This window comes from Hippichthys cyanospilos, chromosome 20 (genome assembly GCF_059441005.1).
Source record: "Hippichthys cyanospilos isolate Australia breed blue-spotted pipefish chromosome 20, RoL_Hcya_1.0, whole genome shotgun sequence".
NCBI classification, from domain to species: Eukaryota; Metazoa; Chordata; class Actinopteri; order Syngnathiformes; family Syngnathidae; genus Hippichthys; species Hippichthys cyanospilos.
Genome location: NC_142388.1, coordinates 8,975,026 through 8,995,540, shown reverse-complemented (window position 1 = coordinate 8,995,540; position 20,515 = coordinate 8,975,026). Strand labels below are relative to the sequence as shown.

Here is a 20,515-nt window from a genome sequence, read left to right as displayed (position 1 = left end):
GGCATCTTAGTGACGCCGACCAATTGCGGACCGGCATTTTAGTGACGCCAGAATGCGCAGATTGATGTCGCCACGAAATAAACTCTGCGTGCAGGCAGTTTGATGCGACCGGAAAACAAGAGCAATGACCTAAAAACACCTGAAGAGGGAGGCAAACCATATCAACACAGGCAACCCCACAGGTCATGACTGTTGTTGATGCTGTAAAGCGGGAAAAATGCTGTAAAGAGGGGACGGAAACATTTAGTAATCCACTTCCTGGTCCACTGTACTGTGATAAAGTGAAGATATTTTTGCTTATGGTTATCACATTGTCAGAATCTAGTATCGGCCAATGCCTAATCCCCATACGTTATATTACAGTCTCACTTTTTATACTTGATTTGACATTAATGCTTAAACAACTTCAGTTATTTATTTTTTCTCCTTAAAGTGGACTCATTTTCAACAGCGTTCTAAACATGTAAAATGAGATCTTAACTTTCAAGTCTTGCGTGTTCTGTACACATTGTCGGTCACTCCTTTAGCAAAGAGAGCCAATAAGTGGGCTGAAGGAAAACACACTTAAGCACACATTGACACAAGCCACTTTAAACACGATCTTATACGTAGACAAATAGTCACACGGAACCATGCATATACATGCAAATGCACGCATGATACAAGAAAGAGGCAGTGAAAAAGCTGAAGGGCAAGTCATCGGCTTTCGATGATGCTTGAACGTTTGTCAGAAAATGAAATGCATCACTTTTGATACCAAGTGTGGTGTCATTGGTCCAGTGAAGCATCGTGTTTACTTTGCTTTGCCGTCAGTCTGCTGTCGTCTGATTCAACTTGACGCACACACACGCACGCTCACATAAAAAAAAAAAAGAAAAAAGAAAAACTGGAGTGGCATTGATTCTGCTGTCGTATTTGCTGTTTGCTTAGAGAACATTGGTCATATCGCTGTCATAAAATCTCTTATTGGATTAAAGATATTTTATCCTGCGTAAATATAGGACCTGGGTGGGTGATATGCACTGCAACGTTCAAACATCAACTCTGAAAGAAGACCATTTTATATGAATTAAAGTTTAACGGATTATGATTTATAATGAATCTCTTTTTTAATATTACCTATAAAAAAGACCCTGAATATTGTTGGAGATGAAAAGATTGATGTTCAACAACAAATAAGTTGCATCACTCGTTTATTTTCTTTGACCTGTGCTGCATCATGCAATGCCAGCATAATTGCTGAGTACTTTTTAGGATTTTTGTTTTGTTTTAATTTTATGATTGCACAAATCAAGCCAATCGCAACATAACCACTGCAACGTCACAAAAGTTTAAATTATATCGCGATGCATAGAAAATATTTTTGGATCATAGATGAAATCTGTTATAAAAAATAATATAATTATTACTAAATATTTTTCCACGAAAATAATCAATATATATGTTCTTAAAAAAAATATGAATAAGTATTTGTCCACAGAAAAATATTAAAACATTAAGCCTTCTGTTTTGGGATTACAGTGGAGACCTCTTCACAAAATTAAATCATTAACTTAATTATTAAGAAATATTTACCACTCCCCAAAAAAAAATCAACATAAAGTGTTAGACCTGTTCTCAAAAACTATAAACATTTGTCCACAGAAAAAGATTCAACTTTTGGGGTCATAGTAGAGATGTGTCCAGAAAAATAGATCATTAACTCGACAGGTGACGAGAGGTGGCACATGACAAATTGGGTCCAGCCATTCTAGTATGGGGGCGAATCTGGGTTTTTAAAATAAAGAAATTGAATTACGTACTGCAAATTTGTTTTATGAACTTGTTTTATGAAGACAGTCTGATGAGCTACGGTGTTACTCCCTTATTAGAGGGGAAATTAAAGCACTTCCTCCGTCCAGGTTGGCCACAAGTCCAGCGAGTCCGCCAAAGGCAGCTGGCCTGCGACCCTAATGGGGATAAGCGATATGGAAATAGACAGACGGATGTCCAAATCACCACTTATCGCGAGGTCGATTTTATGTTCGGTTCACCTTCGAGATCGCTTGGGCAGCAGCGACTCAATTAAAAAAAATCAGAAGACAAATGTGACGCGTACAGTACGACCAACAGTGTTAATGCCTCGATCACCTTCATGTGAATTGAAGGCGTCCTCAGTCAACCTTTACGCCGCCTGACGAATGTAGCCTCATTTTAGTTTATGAGGTGTGGGACCGCTGGGCGTTCTCGAGCTGTTGTAATTATCTTCTTGTCAGGGGTTGGACAGGGGGTGCTCGGACTTGACTCGCTCCCACCTATGCGTCTCACGTGCACGCCAACCGGAACCCGGGAGCAGTTATTGGACACACGGCATCCCTCTGAGAAAATATTACCTAATGCGTTCTGTGGAGAGCTAGCCCAGCGTCCGACAGGGCGGCACAACCCAATTAGGCTAAATTAGGATCCGTCTACAATCTGATTTGGGATTATTCGCCAGATTTAATCAGATGTTATTCAATTGAATTCTGGATGGGGAAAGACCATCTGTTCCTTTGTGGACTACTGACTCAGGATGTCCAAAACGTAACTGGATTTACTGTTGTCTCCCTCCCTAATAAATTGATTTTTTTTTTAGGGTTTTTCCAGACTCATAAATTTACAGAATTTTGCAGGCACTTATGTAGGCACTATGTATATATATATATATATATATATATATATATATATATATATATATATATATATATATGCAGGCACTATGTATATATATATATATATATATATATATATATATATATATATATATATATATATATATATATATATATATATATAGTGGTGGGCGGTCAGGTTCAGCAAGGCCTTCTCTGCTGGCCTATAAACAATAATAATTATAATAACTACAATAAAAGTTCATTTCATTTTAAAATTAGTTTTACTAAATATCGATATTTTATATATAAAATTATTCTCCATATCATGTTCTTTTCGGGTCATATTATATCCATATGGTTACACTCGTACAAATCCTGATGTATTAGTGTAGTTTTTTTAGCCAATCAGAATTCACCTAACGTGTGTCGCCAGGCAGACTTCCAGGCAGCGTTCATGTCTGCCTGAGCCCGGAAGCGCTCAACCCAACAAGATTGATGTAAACCCTTGATGTTTACCATATTTGTTACAGTTTATCATTTATTAACATGCCAGCTTGCCCATAAATGAGACATTTTTTTTTTTTTTGCACCAATGTGTCATCTCTACTCATTTCATCCACACTTCCCACCAATAATTTACATAGTAGAACGAACATAAAATTGATATTAGCTACGGCTAATGTACATATTCTCAAAAAAACACATGTGATTTACCACTTTGGGCTGTCGCGTCTGACGTTAGTGTTGTTGGCACGCCGTTAGCATTTTAGCAAGTGGACTGAATAACATCACACAGGAAGCACTGAACTTAAATAAACATGCTAAAAATACTCCAAAAATAAATACTATTGCTCCTGTGGACTTGGAAACGATTCCTTGATAACTGGAAATGTAAAATTAAAACGTTGAAATGAAAACAATCTAAAATGGTCCCTCTCGCTCCGGACTCACCACCATCACACCAGCACCATCTCAAGGCAAACAAGTGAAGTGCAAAGTGCCAATAATGTACTTTCCGAACACTTTGTGAACATTTTGTGCTCATCCATCCCGTTGGCCAAGTTCACTGACATTAACCGGTTTTCTGGTTTGCTGTACTGGCATCCCGCCCGGTCTTGGACATTAATCATCAGAGGAAGTGAGCATCCATGTTTTCACTCCCCCCGACACGCCGCGTTGCATCTGTGATCTCGGTCTCCTGGTAGGACACCACAGATGGTAGAACGGCGGGTCAAATAAACTTGGCCCGTTTTTGTGCTCTTTTCCGACGAATTGTGATACACAACAAACAAGGAAGAAAATAGAATGAAAAACCATTGAAGTTGTAGGTAGCTGACATTACCTTGTTCAATCTACGTAGTTGTTTATAGTGGAGTGCCTTCAAGTACCCCCAGGGGAACCCGTACCCCCACTTGAGAACCTCGGAGTTAGATGTCCACGGCAGTGAATGAGTTAGCTGTCACTGTATCTTGATGTAAAAAAAAAAACACGCTTCATCTGCTCTTGGCATGTCAGTGACTTGGCCAGAGTTTATTGTAGCTTCTGTGGATGTTGGCACTGATGCGTATTGCCCACATCAAGAGCAGACATCCACCCTTTGGCCTCTCGCCACTCTCTGTCACATACAGCTGTTTGCCTCATCCCTCTCTCTCACAAGCAACCGACGGACACTCTTTTGCAGCACTTCACCTCTTATCGCTCGCTTGTCTGTGTTCATACAGATACTCGGTAGAAAAGGTCTGGTAAAAGTCGTCGTTGTGAGTTACTGGAAGTAAAGTAAGAAAAGTTCAACTTCAAACGACAATAAGAAATCAATGATATGGTTTTACTTCCCACCGCTGGTTCTCTCAGGCATCAGCGTCCATTCACAGGTTGCTTTTCGTCATTTACCACACTGGCGTTTTTTCACGTAATGAAGTGGAATACTACGTTTTTTCATCCCCTCTTTACGGCATTTTTTTCCGCTTTATAGCATCAACAACTGTCATTACCTCTTGGGTTGGCTGTGTTTATGGTGTTTTGCCTCCCTCTTCAGGCGTTTTTAGGTAATTGCTCTTATTTTCTGGTTGCGTCAAACTGCCTGCGCCGTGTCACTAAGATGGCGTCACTAAGATGCCGACAAGACTTGATCTCGTGTTAGTGCTTACGATATCGTATTTATTGTGCATTTTCGTGCTTAATTCAAACTTTAATTGGCTAGCCAAGCTTCCTAGTGATGTTAAAGGGAGAAGTAAGAAGATGATTACTATGGAGATCATCAAGAAATACAAAGAAGGTTAGGCTAGGCTACCCTCACTAGGGAATATGGCCATAATAAGCTCGTTACGTCACTAAAAGGTAAATGTTTTTTTAAATATTTTTTATTTTTTATTTAATTGCATACATGTATATTATATATAAGTATCACTTACTATACTATTTTGTTACCAATTTTTAATGCATATACAATGTTGATGTTTTTACCTGGGGTTTTATACGCATTAGCTAATTACCGTAGGTTTCTATTGTCCGCCATACAACGATTTCGCCTTATGATCCCGACCCCGGAACGGATCAATACCGCATAGAGCGGGTCCACTGTATTTGGAATTGCGTAGTGACTTTTCATGGTTGACCTCGGGGCCTGCAAGAGTGTGTCCATTTTGAAATAAAAACCAAGATATACGCAGCTCAAGTCGAGTCAATAAATGTTCCAGGCTGTTAATCGTGCAGCATTTCACTGCAAGATGTACTATATTGCATCAGGCTGGCAAGGGAAAAGGGCATTAACAAGGTTAGGCAGACAGATCGTTAGAACTCTTCAAAGTGTGGAAGTGGTGCAGAAAGCCAATGTGTCACAGACAACTTTTTTTTGTCTTAAAAGCGGAGGAATGAAGACCAACGAGACTATCACCTTTGCTTTCCACATTTTCTCTAGCTCTTCCTTCAGCTCTTAGTATTTTTCATGTTCCTTTTTGCGCATGATTTAGGATTGCTCCATCGATCACAACTGCTTTCTTCAGGCTGCGTATGTCAGGCTGGTTGATTACCACCAGTTAGTCAGTCAGGATCTTGTCCTGGTTGTCCTCAACCCCATTTAGCGGTGTCTCCCATCTTAATTCTGGGATCATTAATCCATATTTGGTACAATGTCCTGATACTCTAAAACTGTTCCATTTATACCTCACCTGCCAGCATCTTAGACCCTACTGTCCCTGGAGCTCGGCACAGGCTACGCCTCGAATCCTTTCTGTTGTGGTAGACCTCTGCCTCTTGCAATCTTGTCTTTAGGACCTGCCATGATTTGCATAAGCCGCTCCTTCAATTTGATGGCAGTACATGCCATGCAGTGGCTTGTCTTTCCATGACAGTCCATCTGGCTCCTTCTCGTTACTGGGCTTCTGTTGTCTCAGGCATTTATATATATATATATATATATATATATATATATATATATATATATATATATATATATATATATATATATATATATATATATATATATATATATATTTTTTTTTTTTTTTTTTTGTCAGTACGATTCCCAAGGTGTCATCACAGGCCTATAGATAGCATCGCGTGCACTTGTCTGGCATATTTGACAGTGACGTAAAGAGAAGACTATTTTTGCGGTGGTGTCATCGACAAGAGATAACGCTCTCCTGGCGGGAGCACCCCCTCCCCACTTGCCGAGGCGGCGCGTGGCCGCACACGTGCAGCATGCGTGTGTGTGTGTGTGTGTGCGTGTGTTCGAGTACGTATGAGACAGCCCCCGAATCAATCCTCGTCTTCTTCTTAGGGAGTGATAAAAGGCTTCTTTTGTTCTTGTCGTTTCTCAATGCCGCTCTAGATCATTAGCATTTTATAGTCTGGGACCTCCCCCCACACCTTGAGGCCCGCTACAGTCAACCAAAATAAAGCGGGCTGATGTTTCCGTGTCCTTCGCCAACTTTTCGTGTATTTATGACTAATCGCTACACTGGTGTGTCACAGGTCTGTGAGCAGTCATGACGAAGTCATACGAATTCAACTGGCAGAAGCATGTGCCCGAGTTCATGCAGGAGGGCGCCTTCTTCGACAGGTTTGATGAGGTAATCCAATTTATATTGTTATTATTCGAATAAATGTCGCATCTAACATCAAAACCGCCCGTGATTGAGGTCGATTGTGACCACTTGACAATTTGGCATGTCAGTAAGGAAGCCAGACAACAACTAAGACTGAAACTTTGTATTTATGACTTTCGAATTAAAACATAAATGCCCAATAAAATAAAGCAAACACATAGCCTTTGTTGCCAGCTATCGCAATTGTCAATACGCCTGACATCGTTTGCTGCCGCTCGTAATCATCCTTCACTTCTAACTGCCTTCCCCCAGTCACTCATTATACACACACACACACACATACACTGTAGCAGAGAGGAGGGAGCGCTACTGCCTCCGCACTTTGTTTGCACTCATTAAGCAGCCATAGAATGGTGACGGCTTGTTTTTAGCTTTTTTTTTTCTTTTTTAGCAAATGTCTCACAGCATAAAAATATAAGCCTGATTATACAGCAGTCCGTAGCGTGGTACAGTGGACCCCCGCTATACGACATCAATCCGCTCCGTTGGGGTCATAAGGCGAAATAATTGTATGGTGGGCAATAGAAACCTATGCTAATTAGCTAATGTGTGGAAACCCCATACATATTGTATAGTTGTTAAAAATTAGTAACAAAATAGTGTGTTAAGTACTACTTTGGGTTAATAATTAAAATAACATCACAAATAAAAAATACATAAAAGAAAAATGAAAGTTTATTTCCCTTTGGAGTGACGTGACTGAAGCTAGTTACGGCCATATTGCCTAGTGAGGGGAACAATGCACGTGTCTTCTTGCTATTTCTTGATTATCTCCGCCTTCATTTCCATAGTAATCATCTTACTTCTCCCTTAAACATCACTAACAATCTTGAGACCTATGGCTAATGAATTCAATTTTGAATTAAGCACTAAAATTCACAAATTATACAATATCGTAAGCACTTACAAGGTCATCTCTTTAGCATCTTGGCGACTCTGTGACGCACACCAATAGCAGACCAGCTCCTTCATAATCGAGCAAATAATAAAGGAAGCAATTCAGAAAAAAAAAAAAAAACAGTAATTGAACAAAAAGGCCAGTAATAATGAATCACTAATAAAGGCACTATAAGTATTGACCAAATATAGAAAAGATGTCCTCTAATTATTCTAGTTCTCAATTATATTCAATAAAATTTGAGGGCTAATGCAATGATTTGCATTGGAATGTTCCCGAACTGAAAGTTTGCCGCAGGACGTCTGGATAGAAACAGCACAATTGAAGCCATTACTTCATACAGAGTCAGAAAAATGCACATTCATTCATTGTTTGTATTTTTATGCGTAAAGCCTGCAGGCGAGATTCCCGCATTGAATTTTAAATGGTGTCCGCCTACACACACACACTCACTCACACACTCAAGCAAAATATGCAAAACAGCGCGGGTTTTTCTTTTCCCTCACTAAAAACTGCAAGTGGAAACCCCGCAGAGTGGCTGATGGTCTAGACGTTAATGTTTGTTATTATGCGTAAGCTTGTCAGCAACATGATGTGTTTATATAATCTTTGATAGTGGACTTGTTTTCCACACCCACAAGAGGTAAAAAATGTACAGGTATAAAAAAAAAAGTCGTCTTTGATAAGCATTTCAGCAATTAATACATTTTGAACCTTTCATTTTGCATAAAAGTGTATTCACTCTTTCAGCGCCAGGGACGGATTTTCACGTTTTCCAGACATTCAATCCCAGATACTTAAGTATCTGCTAAACACAGATTGACAAACTAATTGTCGAACTTCCCTGTACCGCCTTTTTTGCCTTCTAGGACCCGTACATCTTTGAGCCCAATTGTCAGGTGAAGGTGGATGAGTATGGCTTCTTCATCACCTGGAAAAGTGAAGGCAAGGTACGAAGTCAAGTGTAAAACGCACAAATTAAGTTCTTCACAGCCTTGAAAGAGCGTTAAGCTCTTGGAGGTGTCTACCGTATTCAGGTTAATGTGACCCTCAGTCACGTCGCTCCCGTCTGATGAATATTTAAGACCATCGCGCATCTGGTTCCTGCCTCTCTAATTGTCATTCCCCTTCGTCTCCACTTCCTCGTCCCCGCTCCAGGAGGGCCAGGTGCTGGAGTGCTCCCTGATCAACAGCATCCGCGTCGGCGCTGTTCCCAAGGTGAGAAAAAGCAACACGCCACCAAAGCACTTCAAGCGTGATGAAAAAAGCCGATGTCATTTTTTTCATGTCTGGAGCTGCTCTTTTGCTTTTGATGCACTGGGTTAAGGAGTTTGCGAGATCGGGTCAAAATCTGATACCGGGACACGCAGTCCCACTCACCGAAATCATTACGCCATCATTTGACTGTTTCGCCATAATTAGATGTTCACTTGAAATATTATGTCGATTTGTGTCGGGAACCGGCTGTTTTTCTTTGGTTCCATACTAGCTAACAAACATAAAATCAACTTTGGCTACAGCTAACATTCTACATTTTCTCATAAAAGCACATGTAACATACCACTTTGGGCTGTCGCGTCTGCCTAGCGTTCGTAGCACATCAGTCGCACCTTAGCAATGACATCACACAGGAAGGATGACCCCAAACTAAACTAAGTACACTTACATGCTCAAAATAATCCAACAAATAAATATTATTGCTCCTGTGGAGTTGTAAATGATTCCTGGATCACTGGAAATGTAAAATAAAAAGTTACAAATTAAACGTCCTAAAAAGGTGTCCTCCCTCTGGACTCATCACCAACACACCAGCACCATCTTACATTCGGAATTAATTTCATAAGTAGAAGTACCACGGTACTGTACTTGTTCAAACCGATTCCTGTCTCAAAGCACCACTCTATTGTACATTTTTAAATGAAATGTACATACTGTATAGTCCTCCTTTTTTAGGCACATTTAACAACATATTTAGTAGTCTTAGCTTTTTGTAATACGGTGCTTCTTGTGTGCGTGCAAATGTGATGGACAGCCTCTATAACGAAGAATCAGGACGCAAGCCGTCAAAACACCCGCTAGCAGCCTGCTGGGTAACACAGATGCGAGGTGGCTTACGTGGCCATTAGCATCTCGCGCCGCACCGTTGACAGTGAGCAGACGTGCGCCTGTTTGATCCCCCCCAGTGTGTGATTGTGCGTGTGTAAGGGCACGTTTCAAGATGCTGCGGCCAGATAGTGGCTCCTCTTGTCTGTTGCCGCTGCTGCAGCTAGAGCGGCGATGAGAGGGCTTCTCCTAACGTCGTTACTTACACAAGCACACGTAATGCAATGAGCCACACGGGAGACCAACGGCACTTAGTGTGCGCATCTGCTTTCAGCCTTGCAAACACTACACAATTTCACATATAGTTTGTAATACAGCGGAGCCCCGACATAGGAAATTAATCCCTGCCAGAGTTGGGATCATAAGGTGCTAATGCGTGCAAAACCCCTGGTAAAAACATCAAAAATTTTTGAATTAGTAACAAAATAGTATTGTAGGCGCTACTTATATATAATATACATGTATATAATGAAATAACATCATAAATTAAAATATGTAAGAGAGAAATGAAATGTTATTTACCTTTGGAGTGACTTCAGCTAATTACGGCCATATTAGCGAGGGTAACCATGCGTCATATTTTTTGATTATCTCCATAGTAATCATCTTACTTCCCCGATTAACATCACCAGCAATCTTGGGACCCATGGCTAACCAATTCAATCTTGAATGAAGAATTAAATTGCACAATAAAAACGATATCGTAAGCACTTACACGAGCACACTTAGCACATCAGCATAAAGGGGTTTTTTTTTGGGGGGGGGGGTTTGGTTTTTTTTTCTTCATGCAAACACATTGCTATCCATGAAGGCATTGAAAAAAGGAAAAAAAAAACTCCTTGCGAAAGGAAAAGAAAATCCTTGAGATTACAATCTCCAAAAATGACGGGGAAAAAAAAAACAATGTGGTGGTTGTTACATACTAAATGTTTTGACGGCAGGACCCGAAGATCCTGTCGTCGTTCGAGGCCTTGGGCAAGTCGGAAGCGGACCTGGAGGGTTGCATCATCTGCATCTGTAGCGGCGCCGACCTGGTCAACCTCAACTTCATGTTCATCGTGGCGGAGAACCCGGACACGGCCAGGGTACGGACAAATATTGCTTATCCGCTTCCTAAAATAATGTGTTTACTATTATCGCACGCTGGCAGTGAATGTCCACACAGTCAGACCCTGATTCACTCTAGAAGTCCATTAATTTTTTTCTTCTCAGTCAGGCCACAAAAAAAGGTACCGATTTTCAAAATTTTAGACTAATTTTTCAAATTCGAGGGACCCACACTTTGATGGCACTGCTTGGATCTGGTCCCTTCCGCCTTGCCAGGAGTGCTCGGTCCAAATTTTGTCTGGTGCCTCCGTGGATGAATCCCCGCGACCTTCATGACCCTCTCGCTAGTCTTGCCTGTAAAACAACAGCGGGATAGCGTTTGTGTTCGTGACTGACTTAAAATAGCCGCATTACCGTATGTTTGTGGTGATGACAGATTTTGTCTTTCAATGTTGCTCATTCACGGCGGCTTTTATTAGCTGTTCGGCAAAGCTCATAGGCACTCGCTTAGCGGATGCTATTCATACCCCTGTAGTCATGCAGAGCGACAAATCCACTGGACTGAGGATGTTTTTATTAGCGGTGTGCCAAAAAATCGATTCATATAGGAATCAAGAGGTAAACTTCAAAATACACTTGCCAAATGTATTTTTTGTTTTTGAAGAAAAGATATGTCAAATATACTAGCAGATGTGCCTTTGTCATATCTGCCCATATTTTACGATCCTTTTCTTCAACTGCAAAATGACTGCAGCTGTCCGCATCAGTGCATAATAATTTTAGCGTCTTAAACTGCATTTGAAAGGTCATAGGAATGCTCTCCCCAGCCAATATAGAGCACTTGGGCACTGCTAGCTAGCTGCTAAATTATGATAGAGGCTGTGTGTAGCAGCTTGTTTTTTTAGCTCCTCGAATCGACAATTGAATGTGATGTCAGGACAACGTTGTGCTGAGTCGCCGATGGTGACTCGCCCGCAACAACAAAATAAAAAATTCCGTGTCAAAATAGGAGCATAAGGAATTGATCACATTTTGTTCTAGCTGATTTTACATCATGAAAATAAGTCATTTAAGAACGTGCACGATATGTTGCCTGCTTCAGAAATACTTCTATTGATATTGGAATTGATTTAGAAATTGATGATTATGACCAAAGGGTACGTAGGATGGTGATAGGCTAAAAGTCAAGTTTACAGTATTTGTATAGCCCTGAATAACTGCAGTCCCAAAGGGCTTCACGGATAAAAGCAGTACATCTTAAATGCACAACAGCTTGAACAAAGTTCCCAGAAGGGGAAGGACAAACTCAAAAACCCTATGTGGGGAAAATTAGAAACCTTCAAAAGGGAGCGCAGGTGGAAGGAGCCCCTTTCCAAGCTCAACAGGCGCGACTGTTTTTTTTTAATTGCCTACTTTATTATTGTGTGGAATCTAAGTCTCTCAGGAAGTGAACAGAATAAGACTTTCGTTGTGTAGTATTACTATGCCCACGATATAAGGTGTGACAATGAGTCACACTGAGGAAGTAGAACCAGCCTTTGTTTTTATAACAGCCAATTAGTAAAACACAGTGCCATTTCAATTGGGGGAAAAATAAATTTGGGACGGTCACAAAAGTTGAACTAATTGCCCGCGGTTGAAACGGTGAATTTTTGTGGTTGTTTTTAGAAAGCCTTAAAAGAAGCAGTTTGTGGTTTTAACAAGGATGTTTATGCTCTGCGGTGTTTGCCACCATGGGGTGACCCATGATATTTATTCAGCAAGACACACACACACACACACACGCTATGCTTGCCCCACAGGTTTGCTCACACACACATGCACTCTCACCAAGACACCATCAGCACCTTCCAGGGTGCACATGGCCTTGAGAAACAGACCTCAGGATGTGATAGTTATTTACATCAACACACACACACAAACACACACACTTTGCACATACACACTGCCGCCACAAACAGCCTCAACGTGCGTTATCTTGCTTAATAGCTTTATCTTGATGTCAGTCATGCGGTATAGAGCCGCAGGCGCAGATATCGATGAAAGTCTCCCCCAACGAGCTTCTGCACATCTCCAATTCATAAGCTCGGACATTTTATTGTACGTTATGGGGTTTTGTCGGAAAGTCGAAACTTGCCTGCCCTGTTCCTAGAGAGCCGCATACCTGCATGTTTTTGCTGTCCCTCTCCTACATCGCACATGATTCATATCATTAATAAATAATAACTTCTCACTGTAGCGTCATTTCATTTATAAATCGATTAGATTTTGCTCAAAATGTGCAAAATGCCGGCGTAAAAACAGTCTGCTTCTTTGCTAAAGTATGAAACAGGAAAAGAACACTCAATAGTCCTAATTTGATCAAGCTATATTTGAAATGATCATATTAATTCAGGATAGTACATCATATGCGCCATGCTGTTGATCATCATATAAGAAGGAAGAAGAAATGTGCGCTTAGTCAGACTTGTTCTCAAAAAGAAACAATTATAAATGAATATTTGTCCACAGAAAAATATTCAACTTTTGGGATGATAGTAGACATGCGTTGACAAAAATAAATCATTAACTTGACAGGTAACGAGAGGAGGCACCTGACAAGTTGGTTGAACCATTGGGGAGAATCTGGCTTTTTACAAAAATGAAAAAAATGAATAACCTACCAAACATAACATTTGTTCTATGGACTTATATTTTCCTGAACCGATTTGTTGATTCAATAATTGTCGTTTGTTGTCTTGAAAATTTCGAGTACCCCCTGCAGTTCCTTCAAGTACCGCCATTTTAGAACCATCGATCTTAGGATAATCCATATTCAAAATATTCAATAGTGAGAGCCCTAATATGCTGTTGTTTGATATTTACAGAAATGGACAGACGGTCTGAGGTCGGTGATTCACAACTTCAAGGCCAACAACGTGTGCCCGATGACTTGCCTAAAGAAGCAGTGAGTGCAAGTGGTAACCGAGCGCCATGCTCCACTGCTGTGTCTAACCGTTGTGTGTCTTCGTCTCAGCTGGATGAAAATGTGTGTCCTGACCAACGTTAATGGCAAGATTCCCGTCAGAGGGTAAGAGTCGATTGCGGCTGACAACGGAACGAGTTTTTATTCTTTTATTCCACCGTCTGTCCCCCTCCCCCCATTTTGAAAGGATTACACGGACATTCGCATCAGGCAAGACGGAGAAGGGCATCTTCCAAGCCTTGAAGGATTTGGGTCTTCCAAGCGGAAAGGTGATAATCATGATAATTGATGAATACGGGAGAAATTTATAAGAATTTTCATATTGCCCGCAGAATGACGAGATTGAGCCCTCTGTCTTCACGTTCGACATTTTTTACGCGCTCACGCAGAAGATCTGCCCTCGCACCGACATAGAGGACCTATTCAAGAAGATGTGAGAATCCGTTTTCATTCTTTTTAAGACTTCCGCCACTTCGGAAAAGTTGTATGTAAACCTTGTTGCAATGCAGTGGAACCTCTAAAACGATGCATCCGCCAGTCAAAAAAACTGTGGTTCTCAAATGGGGCTACTCGAAAGAACATCAGCTGGTAGTTGAGATTTTAAATAAAATAAACAAAAAACTTAAAAAATAATTATTGAATGTATTGTTTCAAGAAAATGTAAGTTCATAAAACAAATTTTATGTTCAGTAGATTCAATTTCATTATTGTAAAAACACAGAATGTCCCCCATACTAGAATGATTGGACCCAACTTGTTATGTGCCTCCTCTCGTTACCTGTCAAGTTCATGATTTATTTTTGTGAACGCATCTCTGCTATCATCTCAAAAGAGGACACTTTAAGTTGAATATTTTTCTGTGGACGTATTATTTATTTATAATTATTTCTTTTCGTGAACAAGTATGACACTTTATTTTGACTATTTTTTGTGGGGAAACATTTTTTAATAATTAAGTTAATGATTTATTTTTGTCAACAGATCTCTACTGTAACTCCAAAACAGGACGCTATATTTTTAATTTTCTTTGTGAAAAAAAAAAAATTATATATATATATATATATATATATATATATATATATATATATATATATATATATATATATATATATATATATTCAGATTGATTTTTGGGGCTTCCACTGTGTTTAATTTTTTAAACCTTCAAAAAAAAAGAAGTGTCTTTGCATTGAACTGCTTTCACAATAGCTTAGCCTAACAATCTTTACATGATGACGTGACTGTTGCATTGTATTGTAAATAATGTTGAGAAACGTTGTTTCTGCGCCTTCTGCACTAACTGAAGAGCCTCTAACCCGCTTCTCCAATCCTCCAGCTTTAATGAACTTCTACCTAATGACATTTTCATCGGGGGCCATTAGCCCCCCGCAAAAGAGAACAAAAAAGAGCTTGTTGTTTCTAATAACATGAACCGACTGCCTGCTGCGTGAACGACTGACTGACTGACTATTTCTGGAGGCCTAACATTTTTTTTGTTTGTTTTCTCTTGTTTGAATCGATTCCTTTGCAGCAATGGGAGCAAAAGTGATTATTTAACAGTAGACCAGTTAGTCAGCTTTCTCAATGAAGTAAGCTCTTTATTATTCGTTAACTTTTCCTCTGTGTGCGTGCGTGTTTGCCTTGCCTTCGCCGCCCTCTTGATCTCCAATAGGACTCCATTAAGGAGACTATTTCACATCTGAGGGCAACTTCCTCCAGCGCCACCTCTGCATGCCATCCCTCATTCTGTCCCCCCCCCCCCCCTTCCCAGCCCCACTCTCCCACCTCTCTCCCTCATCAGCCTAGCCGGTGTCTGATGGGTGTTGCCACGGCAACGCCAGGGTAGAAGTTTCCGTCTTGTTGCTTCCCGCTGGCCGTGTTGTGTTTGTGGTCACCGCACCGCACATGATGCAAAGGAGCACCCGTTTGTGATTTGGTGTAACATTTCAATCATCTTCCCCTTGTGCTGTGTGTCAGACCCACTTTTTTTTTTTCATATATAATCTGCATTTTGGTCATCTTTTGATTTTTATCATGTTGACGCTCGCCCCCCCCCCCCAGAACCAGAGAGACCCTCGGCTCAACGAGATCCTCTTCCCGTTCTACGATCCCAAGAGAGCCATGCAGATTATCGAGAAATATGAACGGGATGAAGAATTGAAGAAGAAAGGTGAGAGAGGAGGGATGAAACCGGATGTAAGAGTTAGTATTTGGGCCTCTGCTGCCATCTTTCGTTACGCAAGTGGAACTACAACCAGACATGTTATATCTGGGGTGTCAAACTCATTTTTATGGTGGTCACATTGAAGTTATAGTTTCTGTCAGAGGGCCGGAATGACTGCGAATCAAATAACTTTTAAGTCATTTAGCAAGTTTGAAGTCATAATTAGCATTTTGCGGGCCACATAAAATGATGTGGCAGACCGGATTTGGCCCCTGGGCTTTGAGTGTGATACCTGTGATGTATGCCATTTTTGTTGTTGTTGTTTTCATGACCATGTTGTATAGTAAGGCATTTTTTTTAACCATTTGGTCTTTTTTTTAATTGGTAACAAAGAATGCTTGTTGTTTCCCCTCCAAATTTGTAAAAGTTGAAGACATGCAAATTTGTTATCTTAGAGAGACATTTGAAGTGATAATTAGCATTAGCACATGTATTTTCCTAATTAGGGTCCTTGAAACGATGAAAAATCCATGACATAATACCATTTATGAAATCCCACACGTGACGATCCTGTAAACTCCAGGCCACATGTCCAGCGACGGTTTCTGCCGCTACCTGATGTCGGACGAGAACGCGCCGGTGTTCCTGGACCGCCTTGAGCTGTACCAGGACATGGACCAGCCGCTGGCCCACTACTTCATCAGCTCGTCCCACAACTCCTACTTAACGGGCCGGCAATTCGGCGGCAAGTCGTCAGTGGAGATGTATCGCCAGGCCTTGCTCTCGGGATGCAGGTAGTCGTTGAATCCATGGATCCGTATCATAGGCTCGGTTTGCAGATGTTTATTTTGCGTGTCAGGTGTGTCGAGCTGGACTGCTGGGACGGTAAAGGTGAAGACCAGGAGCCCATAATTACTCACGGCAAGGCCATGTGCACTGACATCCTCTTTAAGGTAAGCAAGCTGCTTCGCCGTCACATTTGTGTGGTGTGTGGACTCCCTCTAGTGTAAAAAGTGTGTAATTACAACTGCCTCGACTCCATCCAGGATGTCATCCAGGCCATCAAGGAAACGGCTTTCGTCACCTCAGAGTTTCCTGTTATTTTATCCTTTGAGAACCACTGCAGGTACGTGCGCCTTTGTGATGATAATAGTGCACTGCGTCCAAAAAGAGTATTGACAATTTTTTTTATAAAGTAGACCAGGTTTTATTAAACCCATTTCATACACTTCGTTTCACTTATTAAACCCATTTTGTTTATTTTTAACACTTCAAACATGTCGTCAAAAACAAAACAAAGAAAATAATTAATCCAAAGTGTCCTCTTTTGGATCATAGAAGACATCTGTTATCAAACAAGAATAACTTAACAATAAATACATATAATAAATAAAAAATATATAAATTTACATTTGTCCACAGATGTCATGTTTTGGGGCTGCAGTAGAGATTAAGTCACATAAATAAATCATTACCTTCATTATTGATAAACATTTATCTGCCCCCAATAATAATCAACATAAAATGTCAGACCTGAGAAAGAAATAATTATGAATAAATATTTGTCCACAGAAAAATACTCAACTTAAAGTTCATTGGGATCATAGTAGGGATATGTTCACCAAAGTAAATCATTAACTTGACAGGTAACGAGAGGTGGCACGAAACAAGTTGGGTCGAACCATTCTAGCATAAGGGAGAATGTGGCTTTTTACAATAATGAAATTGAATAGCCTACTGAACATAAAGTTTAAAATGTGTTTTACAAAAAAAGTCAAGATTCAAAGGAGAGTTGAAGTTAATGCTTTAATTGGTTTTAATGAGTTTTGGGGACTTCCAGGTCTTTCAACTGAGCTTACAAGTCAAGTTAAAGAAATAGCTTAAGCATGATGAATGGACACAGGAAAGGACCTGAGCTAAAATTTGGAGCCATTTTTTTTTAATGTCATGTCTAAAAAAAAAAAAAAAAAAGAAACTGTCTGTTTTTGTGTGTCCAGTAAACCACAACAGTACAAAATGGCCAAGTACTGCGAGGAGATCTTCGGCGACTTTCTCCTCAAGCAGCCGTTGGAAAGCTTTCCAGTAATTTGTCCTTCCTCCAGAACCTCTTTGGCTGCCCCTCACTGCAACTCAACGTGTTCCCGTTGCATTTTGCAGATCGAAGCCGGCCGACCTTTACCGTCGCCGAATGACCTCAAACGAAAAATCCTCATCAAGAACAAGCGCTTGAAACCGGAAGTGGAGCAGAGTAAGTACGCCGCTTGAGGAACGCGGCTTCATTCCGGAATCATCTTGTGTTGGAATGTGGATGGGGTTTTTACAAATCATACAGAGCAACTGGAAGCCTTCAAGAAGCACATGGAGGCGGGAGAGACCAACACCACGGCCATCATCATGGGAGAGGAGAACGAAGACGAGGCCGAGAACGGTTAGTCCTCCATCCCAGCACAAACCATAATGACAACATTCAAAATCTATTTTTCTTTTAACCCTCGTGCACATACTTTGCAAATAACAAACGAAAAACGCTTGTTGCCTTTGTTGCCGTTCTCCTCGCAGGAGAGAAGGAGTCCGAAGATAAGGACGGGACCTCGGAAGCGCCCGCCAGCCTGTCGGAGGCCACCGGCGACAAAGAAGCCGCTAATGACACTCAAGCTAACGCCGTCGGCGCCAAGAAAGTGGAAGAGCGCAGCAACAGTATCAAAAAGGTACATCACCCAAAAAAGGTTGAGGACCGCTGTGCTAGACCACGCCCACCTTTTTTAACCCTTTCCAGGTGCCCGAAGACGAGACCACGGAGATATCCGAAGCAACGGAGGCGGGCGACGCCACAGATATCTCCGAGGCGTCCGACCCAGACAACAACAAGAAGGTTAGCGGATGACGTCGGCCACGGCATCTGGACCGGCGCCGCTTGGCTCCGATCCGGCGGCACATGGAGCGGATCCGGCCGCGCATGGATCCGATCCGGCTCTTGTGTTCAATCAGGGAGGCGAAGGCTCGGAGGATTTGGAGGAGGCTCTGATTGCGCAGTACACGTACGTGGGCGCCACCACCAACATCCACCCCTACCTCTCCGCCATGGTCAATTACGCACAGCCCGTCAAGTTCCAGAGTTTTGATGTGGCCGAGGGTGAGCTCGCATACTTCTCTTCAATGTCATCATGTTTACTATCTGGATAGAATATGGATTTAACGCCAACCTTATTTTACTCGCTTACGTTACTCGCCTATGTATTTACTTACCTATTTACTTCCTATTTGCTTCCTTACCTTCTCACTTACTTACTTTCTTACTCACTTACTTGATTACTCACGTACTTGCTTACTTACTCACTTATTTACCTACTTATTTCCTTACTAATTTATTGATTGCCTTCCTGACTTCCTTCCTGCTTTCCTTTTTACTTACTTAGTACTTGTACTTTTTTTACTTACTTACTTACAGTACTTACTTGTTTACTGACTTACTTAATTCTTACTTACATTTTACTCACATTACTTACTTTTTTACTTACAATTTTGCTTGCTTGCTTACAGTACTTACATTTTTACTTACTTACATGCCTAACTTGCTTGCTTACCTCATTACTTACTTACAGGTATTTACTTAGCTGCTTCCTTACTTACTTACGTACTTCCATTATTATTACTAACATACTTACTTTCTAACTTACACAGTTACTTACTTGCATTACCTTTTATTTATTTACTTACAGTACTTCCTTTTTTACTTATTTACTAACTTGCTTACTTACCAGTACAGTCCTTGTTTACTTGCTTCCTTTATCGTACTTACTAACTTACATTTTTACTTACAGTACTTCCTTTTTTACGTACTTACTTGTATGTGTGTGTATAGTAGCATTTTAAAAAATGATGTGTCATAAAGTGAACTCATATGTTGCGCCTCTTATAAATGATGTTTTCCTTGTTATCTCCTCCATTAGAGAAAAACATCCACCACAACATGTCATCTTTTAACGAGTCCGTGGGTCTCGGCTACTTGAAGACCAACGCCATCGAATTTGTCAAGTATCCTTTGAATTCTGGGTTCTCGGGTGATACATTTTGAATAGAAATACAAATTTACGGACAAATGAAAGGAAATTGGATGATCACGCACTAATGACGGAGGACTACTAAAAATATGTCATGGAAAAATCCTTCCATTTTTTTCAGTGCTTTTTTGCCATCGGCAAAATTGTGAACCGTGTTGCTCGGCCTCACACGCTACAACACACACTCTCATCCTCCGATGGGACTGCTTGACCCAAGCTGTTCACACTAAAAATAGTTCTGCGGTGCATGTGATACACACACATACATGCATGCACACACACACACACACACACACATCTTTGTCGGAACGTTCCTTAGCCCGAGCGCAGCTACAACAAGCGTCAGATGAGCCGTATCTACCCCAAAGGGGGCCGAGTGGACTCCAGTAATTACATGCCTCAGATCTTCTGGAACGCCGGCTGCCAGATGGTCTCGCTCAACTTCCAGACCCCAGGTACCGCATCGCGCCACGCTGGGCCCCGTCCACCTCGCACGCACATATGCCGATTCTGTATGCTCGCTCGATGATTAATTCAA

The 20,515-nt window shown here is 41.0% G+C and overlaps 1 protein-coding gene across 3 annotated transcripts in view; it reads left to right on the top strand.

The window, feature by feature from the left end:
* plcb4b (phospholipase C, beta 4b) overlaps positions 1-20,515 on the top strand; it is a 49,712-nt gene that overhangs the window by 18,238 nt on the left and 10,959 nt on the right. For all 3 annotated transcript variants that reach the window (XM_088403639.1, XM_088403638.1, XM_088403637.1), the window contains 21 exons: positions 6,606-6,703; positions 8,507-8,587; positions 8,796-8,855; positions 10,682-10,825; positions 13,655-13,734; positions 13,804-13,857; positions 13,940-14,021; positions 14,085-14,185; positions 15,284-15,341; positions 15,814-15,922; positions 16,500-16,710; positions 16,776-16,869; positions 16,963-17,042; positions 17,914-17,998; positions 18,074-18,164; positions 18,249-18,344; positions 18,476-18,624; positions 18,693-18,788; positions 18,905-19,049; positions 19,867-19,951; positions 20,308-20,432. In XM_088403639.1, coding sequence (XP_088259765.1) covers positions 6,620-6,703; positions 8,507-8,587; positions 8,796-8,855; positions 10,682-10,825; positions 13,655-13,734; positions 13,804-13,857; positions 13,940-14,021; positions 14,085-14,185; positions 15,284-15,341; positions 15,814-15,922; positions 16,500-16,710; positions 16,776-16,869; positions 16,963-17,042; positions 17,914-17,998; positions 18,074-18,164; positions 18,249-18,344; positions 18,476-18,624; positions 18,693-18,788; positions 18,905-19,049; positions 19,867-19,951; positions 20,308-20,432 — 2,110 coding nt within the window. In that variant the 5' untranslated portion in view covers positions 6,606-6,619. The remainder of the gene's footprint in view (positions 1-6,605; positions 6,704-8,506; positions 8,588-8,795; positions 8,856-10,681; positions 10,826-13,654; positions 13,735-13,803; positions 13,858-13,939; positions 14,022-14,084; positions 14,186-15,283; positions 15,342-15,813; positions 15,923-16,499; positions 16,711-16,775; positions 16,870-16,962; positions 17,043-17,913; positions 17,999-18,073; positions 18,165-18,248; positions 18,345-18,475; positions 18,625-18,692; positions 18,789-18,904; positions 19,050-19,866; positions 19,952-20,307; positions 20,433-20,515) is intronic.